We start from the raw sequence: 20,815 nt of genomic DNA on the forward strand, positions 1-20,815 counted from the left end.
CTGAAAATACTGGAAGTGACGAAACGGGGCTATTAAGAAGCCTTCCTCAAGCCTCTAGGCCAAAAAAAGGCCTCAAAGCAGCCGAAAATCAGCTGTGAGGCGCAGTGCAGGAAAAGGGGCGGTGGGGGGTGGGTATTGTGTGTGCATGTGTAGGGGCGTGGGGAGGCGGGCATTGCCTTTTGAGTGCAGGCACACGAGCACGAGTGAGAAAGCGTGCGCATAATTTTTGGCATAGGAGCCCAAAAAGGTTAGCCACCACTGGTATAGGGTCTCCTGCTTGAACAGGGGGTTAGACTAGAAGACCTCCAAGGTCCCTTCCAGCTCTGTTATTCTGTTATCCTCTTTAACTCTTAAAACTTAGAACTAAGAACTAAGGAGAAATTTCCTGACAGTTAGAAACAATCAGTGGAACAACTTGCCTCTACAAGTTGTAAATGCTCCAACGCTGGAAGTTTTTAAGTAGAGATTGGATAACCATATGTCTGAAGTGGTATAGGGTTTCCTACCTAAACAGGGGGTTGGACTAGAAGACCTCCAAGGTCCCTTCCAACTCTGTTATTCTATTCTAACTCAAACTCCCCATAGAAAAATAAATCGATCAAATGCAGCCCACCCTTGCTTCCCTAAACCCAGCAATTCGGCAGGATTTTAATTCAGGAGAGAACTCAACAAGTTCAAAAAAATAAAAACGGAAAGGAATGGTTTTATCTTTTTTTAAGGTACTCCTCATTTAAAACAAAAAAAAAAAAAAAGAGTGAATCACCTTTTTCATTCAGGAAAAAGAAAAGAAAAACAAAACAGAATTGGTCAAGCAATTTCAGGATCTTTGGTACTCGGAGGAGAGCAAAATGGCACGCAGCATTGCGGCAACGTTAAATTCAGAAGGAAGGGAAACAAGCAAAAGAAAAAAAAGATGAGCTAACGGCTGAATTGATGCCAGGTATATGTGTATATGTGTGTGTGTCTGTGTCTGTGTCTGTGTGTGTGGTGTGTGTGTCTGTGTGTGTGTGTGTGTGTATGTGTATGTATGTATGTATGTATACATATATACATATATACATACATATATATATATATATATATATATACACACACACACATACATACTTAAGTTTTTGCGAGTACTTACATGTATGGCATTCAGCTTTGTTCGGGTATTTTCCCACGTCATTGTAGTTGTGCTTTTAAAGCTGTAGCAACGTTTCGGCAGAATCTCATCTGCCATCATCAGGCTTCTGTAATGAGATGAGATTCTGCCGAACGCGTTACAACTTAAAAGCACAACTACAATGATGTGGAAAATACCGAACAAGCTGAATGCCATATATATATGTATGGCATTCATATGTATATATATGTAATATATATATATATATATATATATATATATATATATATATATATATATATATAATATATATATATATGTGTGTGATATATATATATATATATATATATATATATATATATATATATATATATATATATATATATATATATATATATATATATATTCCCCCCACCCATCTTAAGATGTTTTCCAGTGATTTGAGATGAAAGCTGCCGCTCACTTTTATTTGATAAAAGTGGCGTCTCGCTTGTGAAAACAGCCAAAGGCGCACCTTGGGGTTGAATCCGGTTCCAAACAAGTTTGACTCCAAATTACAATCTGAAGGAGTCACTTCTCTTTAGTGTTAAGACTAAGGAGCCCTGAGCGAGGAGAGCAAGAAGCCAGCAAGTGGCAAAAAAACCTTTGTCAAAAATAGCTCGTTTCAATCACTTTACCGCAGCTTCTGAAGTCCACCGTCTTTCCATCCGTAGCGAACCACGTTATCGAACCACGTGGCTTCCCCTTCTCTGCATTTTTTCACACAGGTAATCCTCAACGTACGACCGCAAGCAGAACCCAAAACCTCTGCCGTTCAAGCCAGACCTCAGTTCGCTTCTCCTCCCCCTTTTACAACTTTCCTAGCCACAGGTCATTAAGCAAATCGCTGCCGTTCCTAAGTGAGTCACACACTTGTGAAGCAAATTCAGCTTTCACTCTGCTGGTCAGAAGGTTGCAAAAGGGGGCGGGGGTCACGTCAACCCTGCATCCGTCGCAAATACGAGTCTGAATTTTGATCACGTGACCATGGGAAGAGGCTGGAAAATGGACATGGGTGTGTGTGGGGGAGGGGAAAGGTCATGAAGTCGCTTTTCTCAGTGCTGTCGCTGCTTTGGAAGGGGTCATTAAATGAAGCACGGTAAGTCGAGGATTACCTGTCCTTTCTACCTTCAAAACAAAAAACATGCCCAGGTGAATTGGAACTGTCCCTTGTTGAAAAACAGACAAGGCTGCTTCCTACACAGACACGATCTTTTGAACACCAGGGCAAACCGACAGGTAGGTCCAACCGGTGGTGGGATTCAGGCAGTTCACACCGGTTCGAGAGAACTGGTTGTTAACGTTCAGAGCAGTTTGGGGAACTGGTTGTTTGAAGAAATCATTAGGGCAGAGAACCGGTTATTAAATTATTTGAATCCCACCATTGGCTCCAACCCTAAACCAAGTGACCCCGTAGAGTTAGAATTGACCCTTATAACGTACATTTCGGGCAGTGCAGATACAAAGAGAAACGTTGATTGCTTCTTCTTCTTCTGTTTTTCTCTCTCACACTCTCTTTTTTTCTTTAAATTTCCAGTACCTCTGTTGTAATAAAGTTTTAACAAAAATAATTCACTATTCATAGAAGCCGCCAGCTGGCACTGCCAACTAATAAGTCTGTAGTAGTCTCAGAAAATTCTAATCCGGTAGAATTCCTTATGTTTTTTTTTTTGACGGGGGGAAGGAGGAGGAGAGCCCCGAGACCATGGTCGCTGGTCTGTGGGAACGTCGGAGAGGGTGGAGGTTGAGCGGAGGCGGGCGGGGTACCTGAGTTCTTACATTTCCTGGCCCACTGTGTCTCTCTCTCACAACTTCCCAGCCTTCATGTAAGAAGGGATCGAACCCCGCTGAGTCAGCCCTTCGAATCTCTTGTAGGTGTAATTCAGGAAGACCCAATCTTTGGACTTGAAATCCGGTTCAGTGGTATTCGGCACTGAAATGCAAAAAAAGGATTTGATTGTGAGGGCAATGGAGGGATTCAAGGTTACCGTGTGCAAGTAGAAAGTAGGAAGGGGATCTCGAACTACACGTTTATTATTAAACCGCGAGGTCCTCTCTGGGCTGGGTGGTTTTTCTTGCGGATGTTTCATGAGCCAGCTAGGTCAGTCATCAGTACTGGAAGGGAGTGGGGCTTGTGGGGAGGAAGAGGAGGAGGAAGAAGAAGACGAGAAGGGGTGGGGGAATAAAGGTCCTTGGTGCTCTCTGAGTTTGGTAGTTTTCATGACCCAACTAGGTAACATCATCAGTGCTAGAAGGGAGGAGGAGGAGGAGGAGGGGTCCTTGGTGCTCTCTGAGTGGGGTTGTTTTCTTGCAGACGTTTCATGACCCAACTAGCTAACATAATCAATGCTAGAAGGGATTCTCCTCTTCTCTCCTCTCCACTCTCCCTTCTCCTCTTATCCCTTCCACTCCGCTCCCCTCTCTTCTTTTATCTTTCATTCTTCTCCTTCGTTCTTTTCTCTCCTCTCTCCCCTCCCCTCCCCTCCATCTCTCCTCTTTCCTCTCCTCTCTCCCTTCCCTTCCTCTCCCCTCTTATTCCCTCCACTCTTCCCCTTCTCCTCCCCTCTTCTTTTCTTTCATTTTTTTTCTCTCTCCTCTCCTCTTTCCCTTCCCCTCCTCTCCTCTTCTTTTGTCTTTTGTTCTTTTCTTTTGTTCTTTTCTCCCCTTCTCTCCTCTCTCCTTTTCCTCTTTCATTCTTCTCTGTGGTTCTTTTCTCTCCTCTCTCCTCTCTCTCTCCCCTGTCCTCTCAACAACGTTGGTATTGTTGCGTCCCTGTGTATCACGCTCACCTGGTTGTAAAATATCAGATTCGGGGAATTCGTCGAAATTGGAGGTGTCGTCTATACTTTTGATTTCTATAGTGATCGCAGCTGGCCTTTCCCTAAAACAAAAAGCAAACGTCACACAGATCAATGCTACAAGCAATCAGCACAACAATTGCGATCAGCACAACTGAATCTTGCTGCAAAAGATTTCAAATAAACCCACCACCTCTAATAAATAAATAAGTAAATATATCTGTTACTTCCATTCTGAATGCATTTAGACGAGTTTCCAGGTAGATCCAGGTGAGCCCACAATGACCTGGACTTACGACCATTTTTCATCATTATCACCACTGTGGCGTCCCCATGGTCACATGATCAAAATTCAGACACTCGGCAACTGACTCATAATTATGATGGTGCGGGGTCACGGGATGCGCTTTAGCGACCTTGTGACACACCAAGTCAATGACTACTCTGGCGGCGCAGTGGTTAGAAGGCAGAATTGCAGGCTAACACACTGCCCGCTGCCAGCAGTTTGATCCTGACCAGCAAAAGGTAAACTCATCCTTCTGTCCTTCCGACGTTGGTAAAATGAGGACCCAGATTGTTGGGGGGCAGAGGCTGGCTCTGTAAACCGCTTAGAACCCTGTGAAGTGGTATATAAGTCTACGCACTGTTGCTATCGCTACTAAGCAAACCCAGGAAACATGCAGCTTCTTTAAGGAGACACCAAGAGGTTCAACAGGCAGCTCTCACCTGGGATGTGAAGTATCTATCCCTAAATTTCTCCTGAATTTTTCCATTTTTCGCTAAACCTACCTGATGTGGGCCCAATCCACCCCTTCGAAAAACGCATGGCTCTTAATTTCTTCTACGCCGTTGCTGCCGACTCTGTTTTCCGCATCCGTGCAAAATCTGGAAGAGAGGCAAGGTTTAAAACAAAAAGGAAAGAAAAGTTATTACAGGTAGTCCTTGACTTACAACAATTCACTTAGTGACCGTTTGATGTTATAACACACTGAAAAATGTGACTTACGACCATTTTTCACAGTTATGTACGATTGTAGCAGCATCTCCATGGCTACGTGATCAAAATTCAGACTTTTGGCAACTGACTCATACTTATGACAGTTTTCAGAGTCCTGGGGTCACATGATCCCCTTTTGTGACCTTCTCTGACTAGCAAAGTCCAGAGGGAAGCCATATTCTCTTAACAACTGTGTGACTAACTTAACAGATGCAATAATCTGCTTAACAGCGTTAGGAAGAAGAGTTGTAAAATGGGGCAAACTCGCTGAACAAACATTTCACTTAGCAACATAGATTTTGGGCTCAATGGTAGTCATAATTTGAGGATTACCTATATTAAGGTAGCAAAAATGATGCAATCCATCACAGTATCTAGCCTACAACAATTTGCTTTCAAAAAATATTTGAAACAAAGCAAGAAAGATTCTGGCATTTTTGACACCTACAATCATCCTGAAATTCCATTAAATCACAAGATCTCCGAAAAGATGCTCATCTTTTATCATCTTTTCTATCAGGAGGTGAAAAGGAGGGGTGGGATTCTACCGGTTCAGACGAACCGGATGTTAAATTTGCACCTGATTCACCAAACCGGTATTTGAACCAACCGGCTCAATTTTTGCTGTCTGAACTGGATGTAGGAGAGATCCAGGCTGAGCCCAAAGGAGGGGTCAAACCCATCTTCAATCATGAGACCCTTCAGAGTCCCCAGAGATCTAAGTCCAGCTCGCCGTGAATTCCTTATCTCCCGCTAATTTCCCTTGGCTGTTAGTAGTTCAGATTCTCTTAGAGAGCTTAAGCTTGCAATAAAACCTTTATCGCCGTTTACACTGTCTGGAACTTCTGATTTCGATGGCACTTGACTCCTTGCTTCAGAGGTGGTATTCAGCAGGTTCTGACCAGTTCTGGAGAACCAGTAGCAGAAATTTTGAGTCATTCGGAGAACCGGCAAATACCACCTCTGCCTGGCCCCGCCCCATCTATTCTCTGCCTCCCATTGAGTCCCAGCTGATTGGCTGGGTCTTCTTTGGTTGCCCTGCACAGGAGAACAGAGCTGGAAAGCAGGTTAGTGGGGTGGGGAGGGAATGGGATTTCACAGTAACCTTCCCCCAGGAGTGAGGAGGGAATGGAGATTTTACGGTATCCTTCCCCTGCCACGCCCACCATGCCACGCCCACAGAACCGGTAGCAAAAAATTTTTTGAATCCCAACGCTGCCTTGCCTCCTATCTACTGTTTTGTTGGCCAACTTAATGCTTAGAAATCTACCCTTGCACGAGAGCCCTTCCCTCCCATAAGCTAAGTTTCTCTGGTGAGCGATTCTAGCATTGTAATGTAAAGCCCCTTCAGCATAATGACAAAGCAAACTAGATGATCAATAACAGGCTAATATAACATAACACTTGATCTACTTACTTTAAAATGAGGTCCTTTGCTTTTTCTGAAATGGGCACTTCCAGCGGAAATACCAACGTTTCTTTCCAGTTCATAATTTTTCTATATGTTTCTTGCGGTGTTTCGGAGCAAAAGGGGGGATATCCTGTAGAATGGTAGGAAATGAAAGCGTTGAACTAGAGATGAACAATATTTAAGTACCTGGAATAAATTTGATACACAGCATCGTATCAATTCCCCGTGGTTCTCCCACCAAAACTAATTTCCCCAACATCTCAGGGGTTGCCACAAAGAAGAGGGAGTCAAGCTATTTTTCATAGCACCAGAAAGCAGGACAAGAAGCAATGGGTGGAAACTAACCAAGGAGAGAAGGAACCTGGAATTAAGGAGAAACTTCCTAACAGGGAGGACAATTAGCCAGTGGAACTGCTTGCCACCAGAAGTTGTGGATGCTCCATCACTGGAAGTTTTTAAGAAGAAATTGTCTGAAATGGGATAGGGTTGGGCTAGAAGATCTCTAAGGTCACTTCCAACTTTATTATTCTGTCATTCTGAAATGCTGCCCTCCTTCCCTCCCTCCCTCCCTTCCTTCTCTATCACTGGAGGCTTTTAAGAAGAGATTGGACAGCTATTTGCCTGGAATGGTCTAGGGTTTCCTGCCTGAGCAGGGGGTTGGGCTAGAAGACCTCCAAGGTCCCTTCCAACTCTGCTTTCTATTCTATTCCTTTGAAAATGAAGGCGATCCGATCAGCCAATCCTAAAGGAGATCAACCCTGACTGTCCTTTGGAAGGGCAGACCCTGACGCTGAAGCTCAAAGACTTTGGCCACTAAAGGAGAAGATGAGAAAAAGACCCCCTGAGGTTGGGAAAGATGGAAGGCCGGAGGGGAAGGAGAGGACAGACAATGAGATGGTTAGATGGGGTCACTGACGCAATGTACAAACTCTGTGCTGTTAAGGTATTGGGATTTAAGAACTGCCCAGCAGCAAAGCTGATGTAATATAAAGCTGATGCAATGAAGATGAATCAGCATCAGTGGTGGGATTCAAATATTTTTGCCACCGGTTTGATGGGCATAGCTTGGCGGGCATGCTTTGCATGCCTGCACACACTTTGTGCACGCACCAAACACACACTTTGCGCAGGCGCAAAGGTGTTCTAACTCATCTCCTGCAAGCCTGCACCATCCCAGTCACTTCAGCAGCTGCCCCGTAGCACTATACTGTGCCGCACAAAGCAGCTGCGCTTCAAATTCAGCAGATAAAAGTCATTTTGGGAGTCCGGATGGGTGGGAAGGCCCAACATCAGAGCGGCAGAGAGAACTGGTTTCTGCTGCTCATCGCTGCTACTGGCTCGCCAGAACCGGGCTGAACCAGTTGAATACCACCTCTGATCAGCATTAGTACTGACTCTTTAAGAATGAGGATGAATCAGCATAGGTTCTACCTCTTTAAGAAGTGTCTATACAAAGGCAGCCATTTCAGGGCGTTTTCTCTCTCCTTGTGTCCTGTATCAATTGCTGAGTTCTCAGTGTAGAGTTAAGAAGATTGATTGCTTGTCAGGTATTTGCCTACCATGTATATTTCTGTATATGTCTTGTAGATAAATCACTGTTAAATGTCTGTCTTTGTGTGCTGTGTTTTGCTCCTGGGTTATCTCATAATGGCAGTCACGTTGCAAATGCTCTCACATGTGCTTCCCCTCTTTGCCTAGAACGGCCTCTTTTTAATTGCAGGCCCCATTTGTTCCTCTCACCTATTAGCATTTCGTACATGATGACTCCCAAAGACCACCAATCACAGAGTTTGTTGTAACCCGTTTGCATGAAAACCTCAGGCGCGATGTAGTCTGGAGTCCCAACAGTAGAATAGGCCTGAAAAAAGATATTTCAAAAAAAAGAGAGAGAGAGAGAGAGAGATTCAGGCCACCTTCTAAAACCGATCCAGGGTTATTATGTCTTTCCAAGAAAGCAGCTGTTCTGTTCTAAACTTCCCCAAAAAGCACTAAGCCAACTCTGAGTCCCAGCCAAACCTCTTTGATTAAATGAATGTGAATTTAGTGCATTCACATTCAGCCAACGGCTTGGCGAACAGCCTTACATAGGTATACTTATTAGCTCAGACCTTATCTATCTTGGAAAGCTGCCCGGTAAATATTTCCACACTCAGTGCTGACAGGGGAGGGCTGGGTTACAAAGACAATTCTTCAAAAGGCTGGAACGAATGAATGAATGAGCAAGTTGTCTCCTGCAGAAGCCCCCTCTCCTTTTGCTCCTCTTTTAATCTCTATGGGAGGAGCCATTCATCGTCTACCTGTGGCCTTACTTCCATGTCGACCCTGAGTTCTTAACTGTGTCATTTTTTGGCAGCTCCACGCAGGCTGGGAACTGGTTCCAGAAGCTCCCCCATCCTCACTGCTGTCCGAGACCAAAGGCAGCTGACGACTGCCAGCCTGCCCTGGCCCCACCTCTGCCTCCGATGCAGAGCCCTCGTCTGAGCCTTCCTCAGCCTCCAGGACTGGCCCAGGTTCCACCCCAACCTCCTCACTACTGTCCAACTCTGCTGCCACTGGCGGGCCACACGAGCAGCCACTGGCAGGCCACACGAGCAGTCTAGTTCTGTAGTCTAGTTCTGTTTTTACACATTCTCTGAAAATGGCATTGTTTCACCTTGTTTACTTCCAGTTTCTGGCCAAAAATAAATAAATAAACAACAGGCACTGGGGGAAATTGATCCCACAGTCCTTCTCCTCCTCCTCCCTTTCTCCTCTACTCCTCAAACCCACCTCTCCCTTCTAGCACTGATGATGTTACTTAGTTGGGTCATGATATGTCTGCAGGAAAACAACCAAGCTCAGAGAAGACCAAGGACTCCATTCCTCCTTCTCCTCTTCTCCCCTCCCTCTCCTCCTCTTCCTCTTCCTCCTCCTCCTCCTTTCTAGCATTTAATGATGTTACTTAGTTGGGTAATAAAACATCTGCAAGACTACAAGCCAACTCAGAGAATGCCAAGGACCCTACAGTCCTCCTCTTTCTCCTCCTCCCTTCTAGCACTGATGATGTTACCTAGTTAGGTCATGAAATGTCTTCAGGAAAACAACCAAAGGGTTCAACTCTCTGAGCAACCCCCCACTTCCAGAACTGATGATGTTACCTAGTTGGGTCATGAAATGTCTGCAAGAAGAAAACCAAGCTCAGAGCGCTCCAAAGGAGGCCTTGAAGACTGCCTAACTTCCTCCAAACATTTTTACATTGGAAGGACTTTGCAGAACTCAACCAGGTCTCTGAGAATTAATACTCACCAGTTGTCTCCTGTTCTTCTTCCACGTTTCTGCTTTTCTTTTGGAGTTCATATTCTGAAAGGCTGAGTCACAAAGCAAAGAGACAGGTGAATGCTTTCCAATTTTAACGGAATCATAAAAATTCAGCCTGCTTATTGTTCCAATGCAGGATACAAAACAGGGCAGGAATGAATTACAGGGCATTTGCTCACGCAAACGTTAAAAAAAAAGTTATTTCAATTATTTCTTTCCCTCCCTAAATGTCTCATCAATGTAGACTTCCAACGCATTAAGAGCAGCTCTACGTTGGAGAGACAATCTTGAAAACGGTACATCTTAAAATTTCCCAAACACCAAAATCCATAAAACATGGAACTGCTTGTTCAAAAGACATATTAGGACATGACTTGGAGGCATCCAGCTACAGTTAGTTCTCAACTTACAACTGGTCACTTAATAAATGTTTGAAGTTACGTGTCAAGTCCAAAATATTTCTCTGGTCTTTTAGAGTTGCCAGCAGAAAGGGAGTGGGGGGAAGTAGTGCATTCCTTAAATGCTTCATAGATAATTACTAGGCAGCCGAAGCTTCTGGCACGCAAGATTGTTACTGGAGAGTATGATTGCTTGGCTATGGATGTGTCCCATTGGAGAATATACATCCAGGGGATGGGGGAAGACTAGGGTCAAGGGGGAAATGAATGATGTGTCTCAGAGTCGGCTGCACCCGGGTAGCACTGGCATGTTTCACTCCTAATAAATCTTCTTTAAACTCTGAGAGTTGTGGCTAGAGACTCATGATTTAAATGGGGGTTGATGCTGGAGACCTGACATTACTCTTGCCAAAGCGGCTTATGGCCTGTTCTCGGCGTTATGACAGCCGTATTCCCTCCCTATCCCCCACAGTCCCATGGTTGGATTTTGGACACTTGGCAATCTGCCCGTCTTTATGTCCATTTGTAGCATCCCATGGTCACATGACCATGATTTGGGAAGTGTTTCTTTTTTTTGGGTGGCCAGTTTCCATTGTTTACTTCTGGTTTCTGGCCAAAAAATGCCCATTGGGGGAAATTGATTCTATCATTCTCCTTCTCCCCCTCCTCTGCCCCTTCTCCTTCTCCTCCACTCCACACACCCCTCTCCCTTCTAGCACTGATGATGTTACCTAGTTGGATCATGAAATGTCTGCAAGAAAACAACCAAGCTAAGAGCACTAAGTCACTGATCTCCTCCTCCTCCTCTTCCTCCCCTTCAATAAGCATCACCTCTTCCTCCTTCTCCACTCCACACACCCCGCTCCCTTCTCGCAATGATGACGCTACCTAGTTGGGTTATGAAATATCTGCAAGGAAGCTACCAAGCTCAGAGACCACCAAGGACCCCAGTCGTTCTCCTTTTCCTCCTCCTCCTCTCCTTCATTGCCACCACCTCTTCTTTCTTCCTTCATTCCTCTCCGCAAACCCCACTCCCTTCTAACACTGATGATGTTACCTAGTTGGGTCATGAAACGTCTGCAAGGAAACCACACTGCTCAGAGAGCACCCAGGGCCTACCGTTCCATCCCGAGCCACAAATATTCTCCTCCATCAATACAATATGCAGAATATTTATCGTTAAAAGTGGAATGTGCAGTACTTACAGAAGTCACTCGGGGGGTTATGCGTAAGGTTTCTGTAGAATTCAGTTCGGTGAGCTTTCTTTAAACCTGTGCATAGCCCAAAATCAGAGAGTTTTACATGGCCCTACAGGAAGAAAACATTGCTCATATGATTAATCCAGGTGGTTGATGTAAATATGTACTTCTGGAGCAATTCCCCGATTTACATCTCACCATCAAGCAGGCCAAGCACAAAAGTTGCCAGTTCATCATGTCTGAGCCATCGAGACGCAAATGGATGGATTTGAAGCAAACTTTTATTACTCTTTTATTTGCAAAATTTATTGGCCATCCATCCTACCGCACAGTAACTCTGGGCGGCTTATAATATTAAAGATAAAACTGTATAAAACATAACACACACACACACACACACAAAATACAGGTAATCCTCGACTTACAACAGTTCATTTAGTGACGGTTCAAAGTTTTAACGGCGGCTGAATAAAGTGACTTATAGTGACTCAGCAACTTTCAGCTGGGGGGACTTCAACTCCCAGAATTCAACTCCCGGAAGTGTGGACGTCAACTTCCGGAATTCTATTCTGTGGAATTCTGGGAGTTGAAGTCCACCCAGCTGAAAGTTGCTGAGACATCCCATCCTAGAACAAGGACACAAAAGAGAGGACACGTATGAATATTACATACCTTTGCATCCAGCAAAAGATTATCGGGTTTAATATCTCTGTGAATAAACCCCAGCTGGTGAATGGCGTCAATAGCCAGCACGGTTTCAGAGATATAAAACTGTGTCTCTTCCTCAGAGAGTGTATCCTTCTTCATGAGCAAAGTCATCATATCACCTGAATCAGAGAGAACAAGATACAAGACTGTATTTAGCTGGAGTTGAGCTGCAAAAAGCAAGGAAGACAAACTGAGTTAATTGTGAGCAGCTTCCTTCGTTGCTTCTCACCTACAGACAGAATCTTGCCAAACTAAAGCAGACCATTTGGATCATTATAGTCTAAGAATTGTTAGGAAGGAGCCGCCTTATCTCTTTGCCTCCCCGCTGAAGTCTAAACTTTGCTGTCTCCCTCCCTTCTGGGAATGCAGCCCCCTCCCTTCTGGGAATCCAGACTACATTCTACCACAGCTGGTTTCGATAGAGGAAAAAAAAGAATAAAAATGACACCATGATCTCCTATGCCTCCACTCCACCGGTTCACCTCCCAAATACCCCTGACCTAATGTAACCTCCCTATCACAAGACCCTTTCACTGATGACTCACACCTGACCCATCACAAGACCCTCACTTGACACACCCACACCTGAAACAGAAGAACACCGAGACTGACGGAAACTAACTCAAAACCTGAGAGAATGTACCTTCCCGCTCAAATGATACAATCTCCACTATTCCAAACATTACTATGAGAATATGGCAGGATCACAGAACATAGAATAATAAGGTTGAAAGAGACCTTGGCAGTTTTCTGGTCCCACCCCAGGAGACCCTCTACCATTCTGGACAAATGGCTGTCCAATCTCTTCTTGAAAACCTCCAGTGATGAAGCCCCCACAACTTCTGGAACTAAGCTATTCCATGGATTAATTGTGGACCTTAATCGCAAAGGATATTTCACTAAGGGATAAGCAGAAGGCATTCCAGGAGGGTTAGGTGGCCCACACTCCCTTGCTACCAACATTCATGGTTTTGGTTTTTATAGGTTTGTGTTGGATTTATCTTAATGTTATTGGGGCACAGACTCCAAGTCAATGCAAATAAAATATTTCCCACCATTAAGAGAGAGATAAAAAAATGGCTGCCAGGCTGAAGACCTGATTGTCAACACAAATCTTGGCCTTGGGGGGAAATGGCAGTTTTTCCACGAAAATATTTGCTGAATTGTTCAATGATTCCCTGAAATAATTTCACGGAATTGTTTACCTCCTGGAAGAAACTCCATAATCAAGTAAAGGTTGCGTTTGTCCTGAAAACTATAGAACATCTTCACGACCCAGGCACCATCAGCTTCTACTAGAATGTCCCTTTCTGCTCGTATATGAGCCACCTGTCAATCAAATCAAAGTTGAAGGTAAAAAATGGGTTTGCCTACCAAACAAATGTGTACATGAACAGTTTTCAATGCAATGAAACTTTTATTGCTGTTAGGCGCAAAGGCAACCTTTCCCAACTCGCTGGCACTCAGCATAAGTTAATCTTGTAAGTCGAGAATTACCTATAGTTTGTTCTTCAATCCCACTGTCAGAATTAGCAATGATATTTTGATATTATAGAGGTCATCTGCGCATCTACCATGAGTGGTATAGTGGCCTAGAGGTGGAGCACTCACCTCACAATCGGGAGACTGTGAGTTCGATCCTAAATATTTCTCTCTCTGGGCAAACTGAGATTATATCTGTGGAACAAAACTCCGCATTGATGACAGGAAGGGCATCCAGCCAGTAAACACTTGGCTGCATTCAGTTGCCCAGACTCCACCCCGCAGGGGATTATGGGGTCATTAAAAGAAGATGATCTGCGCATCTCCCAGGACCAGTGCAAATTCGGTTCAGTGTTGTCCATATCACACTGAGCTGCTCAAATCAGTCCTTGGTCAAAACAACTAGTTAACACATACAATTCACCGCAAAAATATATGCCTTTTAGATATCGGTTTGCACGTGCTTTAAAGTTATATTTGAAAAAAAAAAGAGAGACATACTTGCTCTTTTTCCAGCATGTCAGCTTTTCTCAATATTTTCATGGCATATATATGACCCGTATCTTTTTTCTGAACTAATCGGACCTGTGGATTAAAAAAAAAAAAGTAGCTTTGAATCATGGACTTCCAAGTTCGAAGCGCTAATTTAAAACAAGCATGCATAAACTTTTCCTTTCTGGTTGTTCCTAAAAGCCAATGCAATCCTAAATTGCATTAACAGGGATGCAATCCAGATCAAGGGAGGTGCTAATACCACTCTATAAAGCCTTAGTAAGACCACACCTAGAGTACTGCATCCAGTTTTGGTCACATTATAAAAAAGATATTGAGACTCTAAAAAAAGTGCAGAGAAGAGCAACCAGGATGATTAGGGGACTGGAGGCTAAAACAGATGCTGAACGGTTGCAGGAACTGGCCTTGGCTAGTCTAGTGAAGAGAAGGACCAGGGAAGACAGGATAGCTGTCTTCCAATATTTGAAGGGCTGCCACAGAGAGGAGGAGGGGGGTCAAGCTATTTTCTAAAGCTCCTGTAGGCCAGACAAGGAATAATGGATGGAAACTGATCAACGAGGGATTCAACCTAGAAATAAGGAATTTTCTGATAGGGAGAACAATCAACCAATGGAACAGAAGTTGCCCTCGGAAGTGGTGGGAGCTTCATCACTTGAGACTTTCAAGAAGAGATTGGACTCCCATCTGTCAGAAATGGTGTAGGGTCTCCTGCTTGGGCGGGGGGGTTGGACTAGATGACCTACAAGGTCCCTTCCAACTCTTGTTAATCCATTAATCTGACATCTGCTTAAGTTCCCTTCCAACTCTGTTACTCTCTTATTCCTTCTGTTGTGGCGTTCAACAACTTCATGGTTGTCAGTGTAGCGATCCTGCAAAGTGGTCAAGAAAATATGCTGGGAAATCATTCTTGAAGCCCAACCACTAACCTCGCCAAATGCCCCTCTTCCGATCACCTTCAGAGATTCAAAGTCATCCAGGCCCAGTCTCGTCCTTTTCAGCCTTAAAAATTCCGTTTCTTTGTGGGCGTGCTGAGATCTTCGGAGCTTTTTCTGGGGGGCAACCAAACATCCTCTTTAAAAGACTGCCACACTTCTGAGAATTATTTCTAAAACCACAAGGTGGCATCGTATACTAATTTAACACGAGGCTTCCTGCTTTTGACATGCTTTCGGGCAAAGTATCAACTTACATTCATATAAAACAACAAATATAATGCCACACACGATCAAACAAGTCCTAAAGTCCAGTTTTACTTGTGGAAGAGCACCTCATTTCGTTGCACCCGCTTGCGAGTGTAATGACAAATAAAATTCTTATGTCTTATGTCTTAAAGTCATCATCTAGGAAAAAAAACGATAGCATTGTGTACCAGCAATAATTATTAATAACTACATATAATTTGGAAGGAGTACTTATATACCTTTGTTTTTCTTACGCAACATTAATAGATAAAATACAGTAATAATTCATTTTGTGATATATATGGCTGTAATAGAAAGCAATGCATTGGTAAAACTTCCACAAATGATTAGCTCTTTATTGCACCAAAGGAGAAGCTAACTTGGTTTAATTTGACTATCCTAGTCACTGTTTATAGCTTGTGCATTCCTGGCAGAAGGACTGCTAAGATTTTAAAATATATTTGAAAAATACGGGTAGTCCACAGGTCCCAATGGTCATAAATTGAGGATTATATGTGTATATAGAGAAATATGTATATGTATATATATATATGAGGAAGCTACGTATCTTGTAAATGTTAAAGTCAACATAGCATAAATATTCTAACAGAGGAGCCCTTACTACTATTTTACTTATTTACCTCCGAAGTATTTTTCACGCTGGAGTTCCTTTAATAGAAGCCATGGGTGTATAAATCTGAAAATAGTCTGATTTTTTTCTCTCACTGCTGGCCCTTTCCTCCATTTACTACTTTTTCTTCTGTTGACTTTTTCTGGCCAATGTTATTAAAACAAACACACACACACACACAAATTTTGCATGCAAGTTATGAATCATTAAGGATTGTACCAATCTTAAGCAAACAAAAGCTATAAAAACTTTCAGCTTCACAAGTATCGGAATTACCTCTTCATCTGCTAAGCCTTCTTTCTCCATGGCTACTTCTAGCTTCTTCTGCCTAAGTTGGAGGTACAAATCACGTATTATGAAACAACTCTTTTTTTTTTTTTTGCATGCCAAAACAACTAGACACAAAGACAGTTCCCCCCCCTGTGCCATTATGCAACTAAACACATCATTCCCACAGCACTCTCTTATGCCTAAGGATATCAAACAATGTCGTATGACTCTATTATTATTATCCTTCTCATCTTTCCTATTAACCTACTTCTATTTGTATCTTATGACTCCCATTTTGTTGCTTGTATCTTATGATTTATGACTTCATTGCTTGTATGGATACTGAGAGCTTCTGCATCAGATGCTTTGAGCGTCCAATCACACTTGGCCAATAAAGAATATTCTATTCTATTTTAGAATTGAAAAAGAGGGTTATTTCACCTCAAACACAGAAACCTGGGTCCAAAGTCTGAGTTGCACAACACAAGGCAAGTTAATAATCATGGAGAGGACCACTAAAAGGAAGAGAAAGTCTTTCTCATTCCAAAATTCTTCCCCCATTGCATTATTCAAGTTCTCGTCCAGATCTCTTTATTGGTACTTGAGACAGGTAGAAAGAAAGAAAGAAAGAAAGAAAGAAAGAAAGAAAGAAAGAAAGAAAGAAAGAAAGAAAGAAAGAAAGAAAGAAAGAAAGAAAGAAAGAAAGAAAGAAAGAAAGAAAGAAAGAAAGAAAGAAAGAAAGAAAGAAAGAAAGAAAAAAAGAAAGAGAGAGAAAGAAAGAGGTTTATTTATATAGATAACCTGATAAAAATGTATCCCTCAACTTCCTGGATGACAATTCAAGATCAAGAAAAAGGAAAGAGACACGCTGCAGGATTCAAGCATCACATTAATGGTCAATGTCTCCTTGACAGATTGAAGGAACACAAATGGGCTGCATCCATTCAACAGTGAAACCAACCACGTCATATCGTGATTTAGTGTGACGTTTGAACCCAGCCATCATTGTCTGTCCCAACTTGGCAACTTCAAGACAGGTGGACTTCAACACCCAGAATTCCCCAGCCAACTCTTCATGCAAATTGCACTGCAAAAGTCTAAACTGGAGATTTGACAAAGGTTAAACAATCATGGCCAAACCCAGATAAGGTTGCAGCTGGCAAACAAGGTATGAGATATGTGTCAACAGAAGTGTTTGCAGAGTAACAACGGTAGTGCCCGGGAACAAAACCTACCTTGGTCTTCTGGTTAAGTAAAGACTAAAAGAATTAACTTTATAACATTACACACTATTCATCTTCATTTAATGACACCATAATCCCTTGCGGGCGGTAGAGTCTGGGCAACTGAATGGAGCAAGCAGAATGCTTTAAAGACCAGATGCAGAGGTGGTATTCAGCCGGTTCTGACCAGTTCTGGAGAACCAGTAGCAAAAATTTTGAGCAGTTCGGAGAACTGGCCAATCCCACCTCTGACTGGCCCCACCCCATCTATTCTCCACCTCCCATTGAGTCCCAGCTGATTGGCTGGGTCTTCTTTGGTTGCCCTGCACAGGAGAACAGAGCTGGGAAGCAGGTTAGTGGGGTGGGGAGGGAATGGGATTTTGCAGTATCCTTCCCCTGCCACACCCACCAAGCCACAACCACTAAGCCACACCACACTCACCAAGCCACACCCACAGAACTGGTTATAAAAAATTTTGAATCCCACCACTGGCCGGATGCCCTTCCTGTCACCAATGCGGAATTTTGCTCAGCACATAAATTGGGTCACGAAATGTCTGCCAGAAAACCACCAAGCTCAGAGAGCACCAAGGAGCCCACAAAACTATTTTGGTTCCCATCAGGCAGTTCTCCTCCCCACCTAAGGGTATCCCCAACAGCAATGTCTAAACCTCCCCAAAGATTTGCTATTAAAGCCGGATGGGACCACCATTACCTAGTTTCTCTTTCTTCATGCTGCAAGATGAGGTTACTATAGAAGTTCTCCAGAGTAAGTTTGGCCACTGTGACTCGCTCCCGGGTGTGGTTGCTCATAGGAAAAGACGTTGGAGTTGCTGCAGTCATTGCCATAGTAACCAGCACTGAAAGAGAGCCCATAAAATAAAATAATTACTCAACGGAATAATAATTGTTCCTCGCCTTCTCCTCCTCCCAAACCCACGGTGGGAAATATGGAGTTTCTTCCAATATTTGTTTGGCAAGGTGGCACGTTCTCTCACTCACACACACCTCTGGCCATCTGAAATGAATAAACCCAGCCTGAATCATACAGGAAGCAATTTATTTAGTGTGTGTGTGTGTATGTGTGTGTGAGAGAGGGGGGGGAGAGGGAGGGATGGAGAGAGGGAGAGAGGAAGAGAGGGAAGGGGGGGGGGGGGGAGACCCAAGATATTTATGTTAATATTTTCAGCCCAGGCTCCAAACTGCAGCCATGGAGTCCCGCAAAAATATGCCAAAAGCGATGGGACAAATTTTATGTTTTATTGTATTTATTGGGATTTGTCAAACAAGAACAAGAAGAATAAGAGAATAAAAATGCAACGACAGGGACGATAGGCACGTCAGTGCGCTTATGCACGCATCTTCTACTGACCCCTTAAACATGAAGTAAGGTCCCCGGAAGTCAATTTGCGATTGAAACTGTGAACATTTGTAGCTGAGACAACGGAATCAGGTAGGGCATTCCAGATCTGGACAACTCTATTACAGAAATCATATTTTTTACAGTCAAGTTTAGAACGATTTACATGGAATTAAAAGTGGTGGTTCGCGGGTATATTATTACGATTAAAACAGGAAAAGTCATTTACAGGTAAAGCATTACTACGTATAATTTTGTATGCAACACCTAGGTCTGACCACGAGAGACACAGTTCTTAAGTTATCCAAAGCAAGAATTTCGAGCCTAGTCATATAAGAAATTCTGTCCTGTACAGAAGAGTGCAAGACTTTTTGCCAAGTTGTTTGTCTGGCTCATTGCCACGTATTTACAGATCGTACGACTTAGAAAAAGTTCACTTAGTTGAAGTTTGTCTTCACTTGGACTTCACTCAGTTTTGCTGTTTATAGAAGGGGGCGAGCAATATGTACCTGGGTCCACATATTAAATATACGGCCCGGTGAAAGGCCCATGTTAATACAACACATGCCTCATATGGGGCCAGAATCTGAACAGGACATTTAATACAACACAATTTCTGACTCAGCGTATGTGGACCTGATTGGGGTAGATTGTGGGGTGTGTGTGTGTGCCACTGTATTCTATTTTACTTGTTTTATGTATTAAATTATTGTATTTTATCCTATAAGTGTTGTATTTTGCCCGACTCTCGTTTTAAATTGTTTTGAGTTGAATTTTATTGGTAATACGTGTTTCATCCTGTACGTTGATATGGCCTATAGGCCAGGGGTGGGATTCTACTGGTTTGGACCGGTTCTATAGAACTGGTTGTTATGATTCTGCCCAGTTCAGAGAACCGGCAAATCGTGCCATTGGCTGGCCCCGCCCCTCTCCGTCTGCCCCTCCCCTCCCTGCCCAGTCAATCCTTATCATGCATGTGTGACACCGCGCGCATCGCTGACTGCATTCTCCTCCACCCACCCCATCCCGCCAGTCACTCCTTACGGTATTTCTTTTTTTTCTCTCCTCCCGACGATCAGCTGTTCCAACAATCAGCTGTGCTGGATCCCCCTCGCTGTCTTCCTGATTCACCTGGGAGGCTTCCCTGAGGCCCAGGAGGCAAAAACTGGAGTGCAGGGGGGCTGTGCGGCCCTCCCACACTGGTTTTTTGCCTTCCTGGGCCTCCGGGAAGCTTCCTGGGAGCAAAAATGCCCCCCAGGAGGCTTCCCTGAGGCCCAGGAGATCAAAAAATGGATTGTGTATGTGGGAAGCGCTGCCCCCCCAAAAAGAATCCATGTCCACCCAGTCACATGGCCACGCCCACCTAGCCACACTCATAGAACCGGTAGTAAAAATATTTACATGCTACCCCTGCTATAGGCTAATCAGTCAATCAATATATATAAAATATAGTCACCATAAATTCTTCTCTTGGAGACACAAATTTTCAGATTGGCCAATTTCTCTCGCATAATTCTGAAAACCTAAAAGTGGACTAGCTATTTTTTCCCCTTTTCCTTTCCCACTGTTATGTTTTTCAACCCACCGAGTTCATCGCTAAGCTAGAAGCGCCATTCCCTAATACCAACTTACTACGGGTAGACCTTGACTAACGACCATGACAGAGTCCCAAAATTTTGTGTTGCTAAATGAGAAAAGTCTGAAGCGAGTACTGCCCCCTTTTTATGACTTTTCTTGCCACCTTTGCTAAGCGAATCGCCACCACCATTAAATTAGTAATAGGTTTGTTAAGCGAATCTGGCTTCCCCGTGGGCTTTAGCTGTCCAGGAAGTTGCAAAAGGAGATCCCGGGGACACCACAACTATCATAAATGCGAGTCGGTTGTCAAGCATCCGAATGTCAAACACACTGGGGACGCTGCAGCGAGCGTCAAACAGTCATAAGTCACTTTTTTTCAGTGCAATTGTAGCTTTCAATGGTCACTGAGTGAACTGTCATAAGTCAAGGACTACCTGTAAACATGGCTTCCTTTCTTGGATCAATCAACTGCCTTTCACAGTTAGTTTTGACTTGTTGCTGGCCGGCAAATAGATCTCAATGCCACAAACTGAGTTGTTTAGTATTTTTTAATTAAAAAAAAATTAACTGAAAGGGGACATTCAGCCTCCAAATAGTTCTTTTAAGGGGCTGCCAATAAAAT

The 20,815-nt window shown here is 43.5% G+C and overlaps 1 protein-coding gene across 2 annotated transcripts in view; it reads right to left on the bottom strand.

The window, feature by feature from the left end:
* Positions 1–2,300: 2,300 nt before the first annotated feature.
* Positions 2,301–20,815, bottom strand: part of STK38L (serine/threonine kinase 38 like) — a 34,509-nt gene continuing 15,994 nt past the window's right edge. For both annotated transcript variants that reach the window (XM_026700918.2, XM_087934386.1), the window contains exons 2-14: positions 17,971–18,115; positions 16,039–16,090; positions 14,877–14,999; positions 13,939–14,022; positions 13,161–13,284; positions 11,920–12,074; positions 11,254–11,356; positions 9,639–9,700; positions 8,094–8,211; positions 6,360–6,483; positions 4,735–4,830; positions 3,937–4,028; positions 2,301–3,080 (exon numbers count right to left, since the gene is read on the bottom strand). In XM_026700918.2, coding sequence (XP_026556703.1) covers positions 2,953–3,080; positions 3,937–4,028; positions 4,735–4,830; positions 6,360–6,483; positions 8,094–8,211; positions 9,639–9,700; positions 11,254–11,356; positions 11,920–12,074; positions 13,161–13,284; positions 13,939–14,022; positions 14,877–14,999; positions 16,039–16,090; positions 17,971–18,104 — 1,395 coding nt within the window. In that variant the 5' untranslated portion in view covers positions 18,105–18,115 and the 3' untranslated portion in view covers positions 2,301–2,952. The remainder of the gene's footprint in view (positions 3,081–3,936; positions 4,029–4,734; positions 4,831–6,359; positions 6,484–8,093; positions 8,212–9,638; positions 9,701–11,253; positions 11,357–11,919; positions 12,075–13,160; positions 13,285–13,938; positions 14,023–14,876; positions 15,000–16,038; positions 16,091–17,970; positions 18,116–20,815) is intronic.

Source organism: Pseudonaja textilis, chromosome 5, assembly GCF_049901715.1.
Source record: "Pseudonaja textilis isolate UNSWEBS1 chromosome 5, rPseTex1.2, whole genome shotgun sequence".
In the NCBI taxonomy this organism is placed as follows: Eukaryota; Metazoa; Chordata; class Lepidosauria; order Squamata; family Elapidae; genus Pseudonaja; species Pseudonaja textilis.